Source organism: Zalophus californianus, chromosome 6 (assembly GCF_009762305.2).
Source record: "Zalophus californianus isolate mZalCal1 chromosome 6, mZalCal1.pri.v2, whole genome shotgun sequence".
Taxonomy (NCBI): Eukaryota; Metazoa; Chordata; class Mammalia; order Carnivora; family Otariidae; genus Zalophus; species Zalophus californianus.
This window is the reverse complement of record NC_045600.1, coordinates 91,836,487-91,853,791: the sequence shown is the minus strand read 5'-3', so window position 1 is coordinate 91,853,791 and position 17,305 is coordinate 91,836,487. Positions and strand designations below refer to the sequence as shown.

At 33.9% G+C, this 17,305-nt stretch overlaps 1 protein-coding gene across 3 annotated transcripts in view; it reads left to right on the top strand.

The window, feature by feature from the left end:
* Positions 1-17,305, top strand: part of TRPM7 (transient receptor potential cation channel subfamily M member 7) — a 117,724-nt gene that overhangs the window by 60,597 nt on the left and 39,822 nt on the right. For 2 of the 3 annotated variants that reach the window (XR_003515514.1, XM_027568726.1), the window contains exons 12-21: positions 344-478; positions 3,717-3,770; positions 6,932-7,072; positions 7,394-7,528; positions 8,107-8,387; positions 9,802-10,030; positions 11,081-11,236; positions 11,312-11,455; positions 13,433-13,561; positions 15,506-15,784. Coding sequence is in view for 2 of the 3 variants with exons in the window: in XM_027568726.1 (XP_027424527.1) it covers positions 344-478; positions 3,717-3,770; positions 6,932-7,072; positions 7,394-7,528; positions 8,107-8,387; positions 9,802-10,030; positions 11,081-11,236; positions 11,312-11,455; positions 13,433-13,561; positions 15,506-15,784 (1,683 nt within the window). In the remaining variant the exon portion in view is untranslated. The remainder of the gene's footprint in view (positions 1-343; positions 479-3,716; positions 3,771-6,931; positions 7,073-7,393; positions 7,529-8,106; positions 8,388-9,801; positions 10,031-11,080; positions 11,237-11,311; positions 11,456-13,432; positions 13,562-15,505; positions 15,785-17,305) is intronic. The other variant, XM_027568727.1, reaches the window with a different exon arrangement.

The following is a 17,305-nucleotide window of genomic DNA, read 5'->3' as shown; positions in this document are numbered from 1 at the left end:
TCTTTTCTGCTATTCTCTTTATACCTTAAGTCCTAGCCTTTTACTATTTTGTGTGGGGTTTTTTTTGAGGTGGGGTCAGGGCAGAGCAAGAGGAAAGAGAGAATCTTAGCAGACTCCACACGCAGTGTGGAGCTGGATGCGGGGCTTGATCTCACAGCCCTGAAATCATGACCTGAGCCAAAATCGAGTTGAAGACTTAACTGACTGAGCCCCCCAGGCACCCCTATTTTGCATCTTTTAAATTTTGTTCTAATACTGTTCAGGAACAAATAAGGACTTTCATTTAGAACTATTTGTATAATTAGACTGTGAAATATATTGATTAATTTTTATTTTCTTTTAGGTTGGGTCCTTGGAACAAGCTATGCTTGATGCTCTTGTAATGGATAGAGTTGCATTTGTGAAACTTCTTATTGAAAATGGAGTAAGCATGCATAAATTCCTTACCATTCCTAGACTGGAAGAACTTTATAACACAGTAAGTATATGTTAAAATTCTTTGTTGACTAAGGTTATCTCTTTGGGAAGTGTAATTGTACCTGAACATATCCAGTTCTACTGCTAAAACCTTTAATGATTTTCTTGATTACTTGGAATAATTACAGCCAGTGTTAGGGTGGGTTGGTTATGTGACAATCTGAAACCCTTTCCTTGTTTCTGATATTTCCCCTGTCACCATAGTCACATAAGAAGGAAGTAAAGTATTAATAACCCTGTCTCCCATTCCTTCTCCTCACCCCTTTTTAAAACCATAGGATCAGCTTCTTAATTACAGAGTCATTGTATTTTCTTCTTCTTTTTTTTCCTCTTGGGTAGTCATTTGTTACACCAAACTTCTTTTGATGGCTTTTCTTAATGGATAAATTACAGATTGTTTTTTCTTTTCTCCTTTTTTTTTTTTTTTTTTTACATTCGTGATTTTGACCTTGTGGTATCCCTCTTTTAGCTTACATACAGTTTTTCGTTTTTTTTCTAAAGAGCTCCTGAAAACTGTTTCCTTTACAAAGCCTTTCTCAGTTCATGTGTCTAGCATTGGAGAGAGTAAATACTGCCCTTGTTACTGGTTTTCCATGTTACCAACATTAATTTAATTGTACTATATTTTGAGGTATACTATTACCAAATCCTAGCTTTCTAACTTTGACTTCTCTGCAAAGCTGTCTGTTCATTCATCAATTTCTGCCTTTTTATCTCCTCCTTTTCATTCCTAATGTCTTTGTACTTTGTGTTTATAGCAGTCTTATTATAGTAATCTAATCTCATTGTCCTTTCTTCAAATCAGTTCTTTAAGCTAATTATTGTAACCCTATATTTTACCATATCTTTCCCCAGTTAAAAAATCTTTGATAGCTCCCCAGTGTGTATAGAATAATAACCAAGCTCTTAGCTTGATCCAAAGTTTTTCAAACTTTGATCCAAAAAAATCCAAAGTTTTTCAGCTTTTGAGATTTTGCCCTAGCTGTCACTTGGCCTTTTATTCCCACCCCCACCTTCCCATACTGGATGTTTCAGTTATGTTTCTACCTATTATTAGTCCCCCAAAATATAAACTTTTTAAAAAAGCATGTCTTGTTTACACACTGCTGGTGTGTGTTTTTCTCTCAGCTACTCTGCACTTACTGGAATTTTATTCATTATTTAGAACATAGTTCTAATCTGTGCCACTACCTCCACGAACCCTTCGGCATAGTTAGTTGAGGACAATTATATCTTCCCTGTGGATTGTAAGCTTCTTTTGAGTAGGGATTATATCTTTTATTTTCCCCCATTTTTTTTCTTTAATAGTATCTAGCACAGTTAGATTGAACTTTGTTGGCATTCTACTCTTTCTAGCAAACAGGTATAAAAATTGAAAGGATTATTCATTGTGCTAAAGTAATAAGGTATACTCCTGAAATGTAAAGCAGATATAAAAGTAATAAAAAATAAAAATTGATCCCATTAGCAAGGCAGGTAATTTTTTTAATTGTGTAACTCAGAGTTATTAAGATGATATTTACTTTTCAGCATCAGTAATTGATAAGCTTTGTTTAAAGTTAAAGGATTATATAACATGATAAAGTAGTGGTTCTCAAACTTTGTTATCAAGGTCCTATTACATAAAAAGTTGTTGGGGACTTAAAAGAGCTATTCTGAAGAGGGTTTATTTATGTGTGTCAATACCACATTAGAATGTATAATCAAGAAATTTAAAAAATACTAATTTTAAGTAACAATAATAAATCTATTACATGTTAACACAAAAAACATTTTTCAAGAAAAATAGATTAGTGAGGAGTGTAGAATAGTTTTACTGTCTTACAAATCTCTTTAATATATGACTTCATAGAAGGTAGCTTTTGAATTTAATCTTATGATACCACACAAGAAGCCTCTGGAAAACTCCACTGAACACTGAGAGAAATGAAAAAATGCAAATAACATGTGGGTTTTTTGTTTGTTTGTTTGTTTTGGGGGGGAGAGGGGCAAAGGGAGAGGCAAAGAGAATCTTAAGCAGGCTGAGCATGGAGCCCAACATAGGGCTCAATTTCACGACCATTAGATCACGACCTGAGTGGAAACTAAGAGTTGGATACTTAACCAACTGGGCCACCCAGGTGCCCTAAATGAAAATAACCTCTTAACATGATTCTGAAAATACTTTTGATCTCGTGGACTGCCTAAAAGGGTCTTGGGGGCCCTCAGGGGAGCTAACTGGACCACACTTTGAAAACTGCTATATTAAAGTATATTTATTTTATATTTAGAAGTTATATTTAACATTAATGGACTAAGATAAAATAGAATTCTAAGTATTACTTTTCTGTATGATTAGGGAAAATACAATACTTGCCAATACCTAAAAAATATGAAATACTTCATATTTTTAAAAAAATTAACATAAGGAGAAGAATTGCCAGAGAGAACTCAGCTCCTGAGTGGATAGATTAAATATTATAAAAAGAAAGAGCAAAGTAAGGCAAAATAAGAGTTTATACCCAGTATTAGGAACAGTCGTTTTTAGATGTTATGCAGAATTTTATTTTATTTTAAAGATTTTATTTGACAGAGAGAGGGAATACAAGCAGGGGGAGTGGGAGAGGGAGAAGCAGGTTTCCCACAGAGCAGGGAGCCCGATGTGGGGCTTGATCCCAGGACGCTGGGATCATGACCTGAGCTGAAGGCAGACGCCTAACGATTGAGCCACCCAGGCTCCCTTAGATATTATGTAGAATTTTAAATTGGGGCGCCTAGGTAGCTGTCAGTTAAGCGTCTGCCTTCAGCTCAGGTCATGATCCCGGACTCTGGGGATCGAGTCCCGCGTCAGGCTCCCTGCTCAGTGGAGGATCTGCTTCTCCCTTTTCCTCTGTCCTGTTCATGCTCTCTCTCAAATAAATAAATTTTTAAAAAAATTAAATAGTGTACAGCTCCATTATCAATGAAAGAAATGTAAATTAAAGATAGAATTGTAAAGCTTTCAAAGTTTGCGTGATTTAAAATTTGTGTTTTTGCATAAGTAAAACATAACCTAAATTGTACATCTTTTTGAAGGTAAATATGATGATATGAAATGGTTTATCTTTTTCTTTGCTCCATTTTATGGACAGAACTCATTTAGCTGAAAAACAATATAATTTGAGCAACAATATCATTTCATAAAGTCCTGTAAGTAACAAAAGAAGTTACATTATTTTGAAGAAAAATAATAATTTGCTTTAATTTTTTTCTCCTTAAAGAAACAAGGTCCAACTAATCCAATGCTATTTCATCTTGTTCGGGATGTCAAACAGGTAAGAGTTTATTTTTGTTTTTGAAAATGCTATTTTAAAAATTGGTTATACTTCATCTGTTTCAAAAACACATTTAAATATTGTACATCTTAAAAATATCAATAAAATGACATTTAGAGCAAGATAAAATAAGGGCTGAGTTTGTGGTAACATAGCAGTAAAGAGCATAATATATCAGAAATCAAGAAAAATTTAAGTTTATGAAATTAAGACCAATTTTTCTGAGTTTCTAGTCATGTGAGATCCAGTGTGATGAATTTCATAATGCTCATTGGTCCCTAAAGGAAGATCATTGAAAGAATGTATCTTCTTTCTCTGTGTTCAAAAGAAATTTTTGAATTGGCGCCTGGGTGGCTCAGTTGGTTAAGCGACTGCCTTCGCCTCAGGTCATGATCCTGGAGTCCCGGGATCGAGTCCCACATCAGGCTCCCTGCTCAGCAGGGAGTCTGCTTCTCCCTCTGACCCTCTTCCCTCTTGTGCTCTCTGTCTCTCATTCTCTCTCTCAAATAAATAAAATCTTTAAAAAAAAAAAATTTGTTACCTCGACCTGTAAAGGACTTTGAGTAAAGACATTGAAGGATACACTGGATGGTGATCTTCATGGCAGATTTTGCCAATAAAATGCTGAAATGTTGAAATCATGCATGAATGCTCTCTTAATATCCACTATTGATCATTATTTAAAGCCATTCTGTGGTGACCAAATTTGATGCACTAATATTCCCCTTCTCTTCTATTGGGATTCTTTGTGAATTAATTAATATCACCCTTCTCTTCTGTTGGGATTCTTTGTGAATAGTTTTAGACATTTATTAAAAATTTTATAGTCATTTAAAATATTGGTATCTAATAGTTTTATTTTCATAAGTGAAAAGATAATTGTTTAATTGAAATATTTTTTTAGTTTCTGAACTAAAATGCTTTTTTTCTAGAATTCTTCAAACTTTTACTTGCTATTAAATGTGAGTGTACTATTAAAAAACTGAAAAATTAAAACAGAAATGTCATTTTCTGTTTTAATTTTTTGTTTTGTCACTTATTTAATAAACTAACATCCCATAGGAAGAACATAGACTTTATTATATTTAAAAATATTTTTAATTCAGTTTTTTCCATGTGTTTTCCTTTATAGCTTTATTAAAAATTTCACATACCATAAAATTGATCCATTTAAAGTGTTTAGTTCAGTGGCTTTTAGTATATTCACAGTTGTGCAACTATCACTACAATCTAATTTTAGAGTAACCCTGTACCCATTAGCAGTCACTCCCCATTCCTGCTTTCTTCTCTACTTCCTGCCTCTCTCCTGCCCTAGGCAACTGTTAATCTACTTTCTATCTGTATGGATTTGCCTATTCTGGACATTTCACATTAATTTGTGGGTTTTTTGGTTGTTAAAATAATTAAGGCTTTTTTCCCCCCCCTTTCTCCCAGAAAGCTTGAGTGATGGGGGAGACCTTCAGTCCAGGGGTTTCTAAAACACATTTGCATTATGATTTACTTATGTGAATTAGCAGAAGGAACTATAGTTTTTAATTCTACAAACAAATAAGAGATTTGTTATAAATTGACTGTCTTTACATTGGTGGCTATACTAAATAAGCCAATTTTTTTATTTCTGTAAGTGAAAAATCCTAAAGGAAAGGCAGTAATTGACTATTTTCTGATTCAAATTAATAAGTTGAGTGTTGTAAGTAGTATTTGTGTAGTTTGAGAAATTGTTTATCGTACTTTTTTTTTTAGGCAACTCACATTATTTCCCTTAATTTAAATATTTCCCATTTAAGTGGGATCATATCATGTATTTGTCAAATATTTTAAAAAACAGAAAACTAAAAACATGCATGATAATCCTCATTCATAAGGCATATTTTGAGGTTGCTCAAGACAAAATAAAAAGAAAAATCTTGCATTTAAGGTGAGAAAATATATATTTTAAAGATTTTATTTGAGAGAGAGAGAGAGAGCATGAGCAAGGGGAGGGGTAGAGGGAGAGAGAGAAGCAGACTCCCCACTGAGGAGGGAGCTGGATACAGAACCTGATTCCAGGACCCTGGGATCATGACCTGTTCCGAAGGCAGACACTTAACCGACTGAGCCACCCAGGCACCCAAAACTATTTTTGATTAATTTTTAAATCAGTGATTTAAGGAATAAGTTTCTAGATATTTAAAACTTCACAGATGAAACCAAATTATAAAAGGTATAAGCATTTTTAAAAGTACTGGGGGACCTAGGGGCTCTTGGGTGGCTTAGTCAGTTAAGCATCCAACTCTTGATTTTGGCTCAGGTCATGAGATCCAGCCCCGCATCAGGTTCCACACTCAGCATGGAGTCTGCTTGAGATTCTCTCTCTCCCTCTCCTCTGCCCCTCCCCGCTGTGTGCGCATGCAGGCTCACTTGCTCTCTCTCTAAAATAAAATCTTAAAAAATTTTTAAGTACTAATTTTATGAAATTATAATTAGGGAAATGGAAAGAATGGTGATGGTAGGAGGGCAGAATTGGTAAATATATGTAAATTGTCTTATGATTAAACCCTTTTAAGATTATTTAATGAGATTAACCAAATATTTGATTCTGAACAGACAATCTTCCAAACTCACAAATGGCTCATGTTCTAAAAAATTGTTGCCCTGGGGAAAATGAAGTCTTAGTTCTAAACAGTGTTATAAGTGGTAGTTTAAATCTTAGATGAGACTATAAAAACTTGTGTAACCTGTAATATAACCAATATAATTTTGGCTAAAAAGTACTTATAAGTACTTAAGGGCCTGCGTGGAAACATAATTAACATTTATAGCATTGTTTTTGCAGGAAAATGTAATTTATGATAATGTGCCACAGTGAAAATGGAATACTTGACTCTTAGACGTTCCTTTGCCTCTATGTGTGAAGTATTAGGGCAGTGGAAAGATCAAATGCTCTTGCTGCTATAAGTCATCCTTCTGTCCTGAGCACACCTTTGTGACTTCAAAACTTCAGAATCCCTTCTTATAGAAGGAAATGAACAAGTTACTTCCTTCTCCTGTAAAGATAGCTGCTGGCAACCCCAGCTTCTTGTAACAAGTAAACATTTGTTATTTTGGAGAGTGGGTGTATTTCTAGGCATGCATGGAAATATTGAGAAATATCCTATTTAAAACTAATGTCTTGTTTCCAGGGAAATCTTCCTCCAGGATATAAGATCACCCTAATCGATATAGGACTTGTTATTGAATATCTTATGGGAGGAACCTATAGATGCACCTACACTCGGAAACGTTTTCGATTAATATATAACAGTCTTGGTGGAAATAATCGGGTATGTAATATTTTGGGGGAAGTCTATATATGTCCTTTGTATTGTACACTTTATAAGTTAAGAATTCATAAAAACTCATATACTTTAAAAGTTTAAAATTACTTACATTTTTATATTAGAATAGTGAAAGTAGCATTGTCTTAAAAATACAATATTTTCAACTATAAGAGTACACAGAAATATTTTGTAATTGAAATCCAAAACAAAATAATTATTTTCTGTGTGTGTACAAACACATTTGTACATATGTATGAATTCTTGAATTTTTATGATTTATCAGTGTATTTAAATCTGTAAAAACTAATAAGCTTTCATTTTCAGAGGTCTGGCCGAAATACCTCCAGCAGCACTCCTCAGTTGCGCAAGAGTCATGAATCTTTTGGCAATAGGGCAGATAAAAAGGAAAAAATGAGGCACAATCATTTCATTAAAACAGCACAGCCCTATCGACCAAAGGTATGTTTCTGTAAATTTTAACTTTTTCTGAATTTTGTTCTATCTAATTTACTAGTATTTATGAAACAGAAAACTACTTGTTTTAGCAAGAATGAACTTTTGTAGACACATCTTTGATTTTTCATTTTCCCATATACAAAAAGATATTTATTATGACTTAACGGTTCTATGAAGTTTTTTATATTTAGTTATAATAAAAATTTTTAAATGTTTTGATAAATACTTAACTGCCTCCTTTTATTCCACTGTAACTGATTAACAGCGTGCAAGGTAAGTATTTTAGACACACTTTTCTTCCATTAAAGTTATGTTTTATCAGATATTAGTTGAAATATTTAGGCCCTTCCTTTAATTTTGGAAAACTTTATTACAATGACATTTTTTTTTAGAAATGCCATTTCTATAAAACCTGAGCTATAATAAAATAAAGTATATAAAATTTATAAATTTATACCATTTTGATTTGTGCAGTCTATATGAAGTTGAAGAATAGTGTAAAGGAGATTTTATAAAAATTCTCACATTAATGTCATATGGCCTTATTATAATGAATCTTAGACATTTGTTTTCCATTGAAGATTGATACAGCTGTGGAAGAAGGAAAGAAGAAGAGAGCCAAAGATGAAATTGTAGATATTGATGATCCAGAAACCAAGCGCTTTCCTTATCCACTTAATGAACTGTTAATTTGGGCTTGCCTTATGAAGAGACAGGTCATGGCCCGTTTTTTATGGCAGCATGGTGAAGAATCAATGGCTAAAGCATTAGTTGCCTGTAAGATCTATCGTTCAATGGCATATGAAGCAAAGCAGAGTGACCTTGTAGATGACACTTCAGAAGAATTGAAACAGTATTCTAAGTAAGTTATATTTTATCATTTCAAACATTTAAGAAATACAACAAGATCATGTTTAAGTGGAGGTTATAGTGTCATGCAATAAATGGGTATATATACGTATAATTTTATTGGCACAATTAAAATGTATTAGGTACTTTTTTTTTATTGAGAGGGAGATAGAGAATCTTAAGCAGGCTCCTCTCTGGAGCGTGGACTTAGAGGGCGAGTCTCAGGTTTGATCTTCCAACCCTGAGATCATGACCTGAGCCGAAATCAGGAGTTGGTAGCTTAACTGACTGAGCCACCCAGGCGCCCCAAAATGTATTAGGTACTTCTTAGAATTCAGAAGGAAACTTTCCTGTTCATGCACGTAAAAAGAGGTTATTGTTTACAACTCAAGAGAAATATTTTGGCAAGAAAGAAGAAATGCCAGAAGTCAGTTTAATAATTGCACATACTAGCAATTAATTAGATTAGGAAAAGTTCCATTTGGAGTGGTAAGGAAAAGAAAAAAATAAGGTTTTGAGCTGTGTTCTAAGGAAATGAATGGGATTTCAACTGGAAGGGCATTTCAGAAGGTGGAACTATATACATGGAAGAGTAAAACAGTTCACAGAAGTTTACATTTAGAGTAATAATGACTGTCAAGCTGGAAAGATAGTTTGTAGGAAACCTTATGATAGAAAATAGAACTTAGCTCTCCCAAAATGGGCTGTCTTTGGAAGAGAGTAAGTGTTATTAGTGAAAATAAGCAGGGATCTTATGATCACTTACTCTGGGAATCTAAGATTCAGATGTTTTTCATGATTAGGTTAGTCCTATTCACATTATTCTTTCTACTGGGTACCAAACCTTTTTTATGTTTTTTTTTTTTTTAAGATTTTATTTATTTATTTGAGAGAGAGACAGAGATAGCGAGAGAGAACACAAGTGGGAAAGAGGGAGAAGCAGGCTCCTCGCTCAGCAGGGAGCCCGATGACCCGGGAGCCCGATGACCCGGGGCTGGATCCCAGGACCCTGGGATCATGACCTGAGTCTGAAGCAGATACTTAACCACCTGAGCCACCTGGGCACCCCTATGTTTGAAATACTATATAGATAAGAGTTTTTGTACAGAGCGGCTGAACATTGTCAATTTGGGTTTCCTGTGAGACTGGAGTTTTATTTCCAAGGCCAGTGGAAAATGCTCTGGAGTCACCTTCTCAGACTTGTTCTTCATGTGACATATTTTAATATTTTGTTATATCTGCATGGTAATAGATATCTGGAAACAGAGCTGCTATGATTCTAATGCCTTATAATTCCCTGAGTTTGTGTTAAAATATTAAATATAAATGTTGTTATATTAAATATAAAATGTTAAGAAATTATATAAGAATAGTGTCTTAAACTGCAGTTTGGTAATATGAATGTTTTGGCCTTTATCTTTTGATAGTGATTTTGGTCAACTCGCAGTTGAATTACTAGAACAGTCCTTCAGACAGGATGAAACCATGGCTATGAAATTGCTCACTTATGAACTGAAAAACTGGAGTAATTCCACCTGCCTCAAGTTAGCAGTTTCTTCAAGACTTAGACCTTTTGTAGCTCACACCTGTACACAAATGTTGTTATCTGATATGTGGATGGGAAGGCTGAATATGAGGAAAAATTCCTGGTACAAGGTATACCTTAGAAACAGTTACATCTAGTGTGTGATTAGATAAAAAGAACAGAGGGATTAGCCCAGATATATAGTAAAATGCCTTGATTTATGAGGGTGGTGGGGACAGCAGTGTTGGCATTTTATCTCAAGGGGCATGAAATGGCTTCTTTTTTCCTTCTGTTCTTCACTCTGAATCCTTTTCCGGTATGGTGTATAATTATTGCCCCTCTCTAAGCTAGAAGCATGAGGGCAACAAAGGAAGTATTGGTGTTTACAGCCCTGAGCAGCAATGAAAAAAAGTTCCTTCTTTATGAAAAGATGATTTCCAAATTCTAAAATTGAGAACTGTCTACTAACTTAATAATTTGTTACTTTTTTCTTAAATAATTACATGAATTAGTTTTTATGGTTAAGAATTTGGATAAAATGTTGACTGATACTTTTGGTTTCATCATACTGAGAGATACTACTTTAAACTTTCCTTTTCATTATCTTATATCTTAAATAAGGTACAGAGATGTAGAGGCAGAAATCAGGCAAGTGGTTTAACCATTGTAAGTAGATAACAAATACTGATCCTCTAATAAAAATAATGGTGAAAGATTAACCAATAGAAACCCTGATACACAATTACAATTTTTTTGTGCTTTAGGATTATGCAGGTAATAACGTAAAATTTTACAAATAAATCTGTTTATAGAGGCACAAGCTGAGTAATCATGTTACGACATGGAACAGTTGCAAAGAGTTTTAGGATAAAATTATGTACATAACTTCATAAGGCTTGAATTTTATTTAAACAAAAATTATTTTCTGAACAAATAATTAGTAAATCTTTTCTGTATCCTCATATCATAGTACCTAAATGTTTTGTCACTCCTTAAAACAATTCAACCTGGGCCTCTTTAAATATAATAATCAAGTATAAAAATGAAGTTTTTGGTTTTTCCCCTATACTAACAGGGGCAGATTGGCTAACTAATAAAGATATTTAATACCTTTTTATTCTTTTTATTCTTGAAGGTAATTAATTTTAAAATATAAACTTACATGTTTCTAAAATTTTTAGGTCATATTAAGCATTTTAGTTCCACCTGCCATATTAATGCTAGAATATAAAACAAAGGCTGAGATGTCTCATATTCCACAATCTCAAGATGCCCATCAAATGACAATGGAAGATAGTGAAAACAACTTTCAAAACATAGCAGAAGAGATTCCCATGGTAAGGAGGAAAAATATTTTTAAGTAAATATAAACATTTTGTGAATAAATATGATAACTGTTATTTCTATTTTAGGAAGTGTTTAAAGAAGTAAGAATATTGGACAGTAATGAAGGAAAAAATGAAATGGAGATACAAATAAAATCAAAAAAACTTCCCATTACAAGAAAGTTTTATGCCTTTTATCATGCGCCAATTGTAAAATTCTGGTTTAATACGGTATGTTGTATGTTTTCTAAGTTGTACGAGCAGAATGTTTTTAAAGGATAAGCTTTAAGGTACCTTAGGTCTAAAGTCCCTATTTATCTTGATATAACTTAGATCACTGACAAGCCATTTTCCACTTAAAAGAGCATAAATTCAACTTAATTTTATTCCATTTGCCATCATATAGAATGATAAATGCTAACAAATCTTAATTCTGATTGGAACTAGAAATAGATTAAACAAAAATGCAGTAACCATATGTCTTTATACACAGGTATCAAACACAAATCAAATCTACCAAAAACATTGCTAAAGATTAACCAGAATAGATATGGGTACATCTTTGTGCTTTAGGATTTTGCAGAGTATGTGTAAAATTTTTGAAATGAACCTTTTTGCAGTGTTAATTTGAAGGTAAAAAGTAATCTAGATCATATAGTTTATCAGTGGTATAATAGCTTATTTCCTTAATCATATTATGGTATATGTTTTATTATCTGACACATAATTGGCTTTTCTCTTGCTTTGTGGGAGAACAGTTTTATCTCCCAGATCAAAGAGTATTACAGTCCATGGCGGATGGACTCACCTCAAGAAACAGATGAGATTAGCCTCAGCTTTTAACCATGGGTTGAATGAATGAATTTTTATTCCCCTTCCCAGAAAAATTCTGAAGTTGTTTATCTTGTTACTGTTTTGTTGTTTTTCGTTTTCGTCACATTTACATTCATGTGAGTGACTCTTTAAAAATGGACAACCTTGGGGCGCCTGGGTGGCTCAGTTGGTTAAGCATCTGCTTTCGGCTCAGGTCATGATCTCAGGCTCCTGGGTTCGAGTCCCGTGTCAGGCTCCCTGCTCAGTGGAGCATCTGCTTCTCTCTCTCTCCCTCTGCCTCTACCCTGGCTTGCGCATGCGCGCGCTCTCTCTCTCTCTCTCTCTCTCTCTCTCTCTCTGTTGCTCACTCACTCTCAAATAAATAAATAAAATGTTTTTTTTAAAAAAATGGACAACCCTGATGGCCAAATAGAAATTTCTCTTTTCTTTCCTCATTTATTGGAGTTTACTGCCCAGCCCTGCCATAGCTTAAATCAAGAACGTAGCTTGTTTTAACGCTGGTAGAGGCAAGGAGAATGAAGAGAGGATTCTTAGATACAATTGTCCAAGGGTGAACGAGTCTGGGTTTTCCTCTGAAACGAAATAACTCTTCAGATGTTGTTATACATAGATCTTATATAATATCTTTTTTGTTGAGAGTATCAAAGGTGGTATGTTCCTTTACCTAGGGAAAAATGCTTTTCATATTTGTTTTCATTTCTTGGGATTCAACCTCAATGACTAGGAGTTAGGAAAATAACAGTTGTCTTTCCTGGGAATAGTATTTGGTTCGGGGAAGGAGGAAGTAGGTAGTATGTGTTTCTTGATGATGATGGTGATGAAGTTCTATAGTATATTTAATATGATACTTTAGGAATAGTATAAGTTAAATGGAATTATATGAACTATGCTGAGAACATAAATCTACTATAAAATTCTTCCTATGGGGAATACTAGAAAGTCATCAAAGTTCTAGAACACCATAGTTATACTCTTGGAACCATTTATGTTTTGATTGATAAATGCAGTGTTTGCAATGAAGTTACTTCTAAAACTTTTCTTAAATTATTTATTTATTTATTTGAGAGAGAGAGAGCGCACACATGAACCAGGGGAGGGGTAGAGGGTGAGGGAAGACTCTACACTAAGCGTGGAGCTAAATGTGGGGCTCAGTCTCACGACCCTGAGATCATGACCTGAGCCAAAACCAAGAACCAAGAGCTGGATGCTTAAACTGACTGAGCCGCCCAGGCACCCCTAAAACTGTTTTAATGATTAAGCTTGGAGATAGTTCACAGGGGTTCATTTTAGTCTCTCTTCTGTATGTTGGATTGAAAATTTTGAGAAGATTTTATCTTGTAATTAATATTATTCATACTTTGTGTTTTTCATTAGTTGGCATACTTAGGATTTCTGATGCTTTATACATTTGTGGTTCTTGTACAAATGGAACGATTACCTTCAGTTCAAGAATGGATTGTTATTGCTTATATTTTTACCTATGCTATTGAGAAAGTCCGTGAGGTATGTCTGTAGTTTCTCCTACCAGTAACTTACTGTATATATGGAGGGTGTTTGGTTTGGTTTTCTATATGTATGTGGGTATGTGTATCTGTTACTCTTAATCAGTATAAAAGTGTACTGTATTGCCCACTGAATTGTCATTTAGATTTAGATTCCTGTGTCTATCACAGTTTTCAGTTTAAATTATAAATTTTCTAACATCTTGATTTTAAAAAAATATTTTTCCTTAAATAAATGTTTATACTTTTTATTCAAACTATTAACTACATAAATATAGTTTTATAACACACTGACTTAAATACTTCTGGATTATTTCATGTCTGTGCTTTAGATTTAGAGAATACATTATGTGGCAAAAACAAATGAAAGCATTGTACTTCCCTTCCACTTAGGTGTCATAGGAATTTATCTTCTTAAATATTTTATTATGCATTTTTAATTCCTTTGAGTGCCATGGTTTGTATGTTTATGAAATCTGTTGTTTTACCAACATGTTTGAAAAAATTAAATTGTTAAATGATAAAGTTGTAAATAATTTTTTAAATGCATATTCATAAAAACTGTACAAGGATTCATTAGATTGTAATAACTGGTTGCCTCTAGTGGGAAGGGAAGTTAATTGGCTAAGGAAGAAGAATGGAAGAGAGACTTTTCAGTACTTATTTTTATATACACTTATGATTTTGAAGCTATAAATGTATTACCATTCCCCACAAAAGAGAAATTTTAAAATTCTTTTAAAAAATTTATTTATTTGAAAGAGAGCACGAGTGGTGGGGAGGGACAGAGGGAGAGAAACTCAAGCAGACTACCAGCTGAGTGCGGAGCCCAACAAGGGGCTTGATCTCATTACCCTGAGATCATGACTTGAGCCAGAATCAAGATTCTGCCACTCAACCGACTGAGCCATCCAGGCAATGCAAATTTTTAATTTTTATATTCAGTAGAAGAGATGAGTACAGGTACTTAAACCATCGAGTTGTTTGCTTTCTATAAATAAGACACCTTTGGGAAGATCCTATCAGGATATCCTGTTGTTTCAATGAAAAATAAAACAACTTTCAGAAGTATCTCACTTTCTAGAGAACTCTGTTCTAATTTAAGATTTTCAGCTTCTTAGTAGAATGACCTTGGTTGACTAGGTCATTTATTTGTGGGTATTTATATACATATATGGAAGGAGGATAAGAAGTATGTGTCTCTGATATCTTACTGAATTGTTTCAGTGATCAAACACATCATCAAAGCCCAAATAAACATACTTTGATAAATACCAAATGACAAATACTATATAATTTATTTATATATGAGATCTAAGCAACAAAACAAAAGCAGAAACAGACCTGTAAATACAGAGGACAAAGTGATTGTGGGGAAGGAGGGGAGGAGAGATGGGCAAAATGGGTAAAGGGGAGTGGGTAGCACAGGCTTCTAGTTATGGAATGAATAAGTTCTAGGGATGAAAGGTATAGCACAAGGAATATATAGTCAGTGGTATTGTAATAGCATTGTATGGTAACAGATGGTAGCTACACTTGTGAGCAGAGCATAATATATAGAGTTGTTGAATCACTATGTTGTATACCTGAAACTAATATAATGTGTGTTAACTGTACTTCAGTTTTAAAAAATAACTTTGAGGGGCTCCTGGGTGGCTCAGTCAGTTAAAGTGTCTGCCTTTGGCTCAGTTCATCTGGGATCAAGCCCCAAGTTGGGCTCCCTGCTTGGTGGGGAGTCTGCTTCTCCCTCTCCCTCCCCCACCATGGTCTCTCTCTCTTTTAAATAAAATCTTGAAAAAATACAAAAATACTTTGAAATATTAAAAAAATACATAAAATTCTACTGTGATACTATAATTGAATGTAATATATGTTTTAATAGGAAGAAATCGATTACTTAAACAGTTCAATTAGATTTTTTTCTTTCTTTTTTTTTAACCCGTAGATCTTTATGTCTGAAGCTGGAAAAATAAGCCAGAAGATTAAAGTGTGGTTTAGTGATTACTTCAATATCAGTGATACAATTGCCATAATTTCTTTCTTCATTGGATTTGGACTAAGATTTGGAGCAAAATGGAACTTTGAGAATGCATATGATAATCATGTTTTTGTTGCTGGAAGATTAATTTACTGTCTTAACATAATATTTTGGTATGTGCGTTTGCTAGATTTTCTAGCTGTAAATCAACAGGCAGGACCTTATGTAATGATGATTGGAAAAATGGTAAGTTGAGAGGCATCTGATAATACTCATGGGTTTATTGATATTTTTTCTTGAAATCATAAAAACCTGTCATTACATAGTTTTATTTGAACTAGAGAATGTTATTTCTTCAAATTGGCCAATCCTCAGGATATTAATTTTTGAAGAAAATATGTGATGGGATAAGATTAAGAAAACCATATTTTATTTGTTTTATCTAAAATGTTTTGATTTTTAAATGCTACTTTCTAGGGCTAGTTGAGGTCAGAATGAAAAAATACAAGTTTGTTTTAGCTACTGTTTGTGATGTTATTTTCATCTTTACTAACTCTACCCTAGTCATCTGGCACCTGCAGCAATCTAGTAAAGTCTGTTTATTCACAACCACTGTGGCCTGTCTTAGTCTACATTGTAGCTAGAGTAATTTCAAAATGCATTTCTGAGTATGTTACTTCCCTACTTAAAAAATTTTTCTAATGCTTTCACATTACCCCTAGAGATCACTATACTTAATGAATTCCGTAAGTCCTGCCCAGTTCGTTGCTTTTAATTTTCCAATAGAACCAGCTTCCTTGCTTTCCTTTAAAGTGTCCTCTCTCAGCCATTTTTTTCACCTCTTATCTATGCTAGCTAGAGTCATACAGGCCCGTCCCTATTTTTTTAACATAACCCCTACCAGGGTACCATAGCTCCTGTTCTTTCTGCCAGGAATGACTGTCCTCATCTACACTCATATCCTTAGCTCTTTGGATTACATACAGATCACATCTCCAACATAATTTTTGTTTTGGGGGAAGTTTTTTTGGTCTTTTCCCACTAGATCAAGTTTATTTGCTACAAAGTTTTATGGGACCCATGTTCCTCCTCTATAGAATATTTATCTCTGTGTCTAACCATATTTTAAACTATATTCTTACTGGATTATTTATGTACTTCTCCAGACTGAACTCTTTGGAGTGTAGGCACCTTCTTTGGTTTTGGTCACCTTTATATCTCTAGTACTTACCATAGCGGCTGTCACATAGTAGATTCTCCTTAGTTACTATTGCTGGCTGGATGGATAAAACCATTACAAGTAGGAAAAGAAGACATAAAAATGCTGAACATTCATTGTATTTTAATAGATTGATTCTCTTAATTTTACATGCTTAGCAGCAGATTATAAATTTTAAAATCTATAATCTTCTACCAAGTAGCTTTTAATGTTTATTTTATTTTTTTTTTAAGATTTTGTTTATTTGACAGAGACACAGCGAGAGAGGGAACACAAGCAGGGAGAGTGGGAGAGGGAGAAGCAGGCTTCCCGCTGAGCAGGGAGCCTGATGTGGGACTCGATCCCAGGACCCTGGGATCATGACCTGAGCTAAAGGCAGACGCTCAATGACTGAGCCACCCAGGCGCCCCTATGCAAAATAGTATAACAATTTTTAGGATAGTGCCTCTGAACTTTGTGAAATTACATTTCTCCTTTTTGATTTTACCAGTCCTGTAGTTATTTTAAATAATTTTATAATCTAGTTTGGAGCTTGTCCTACATAAGTA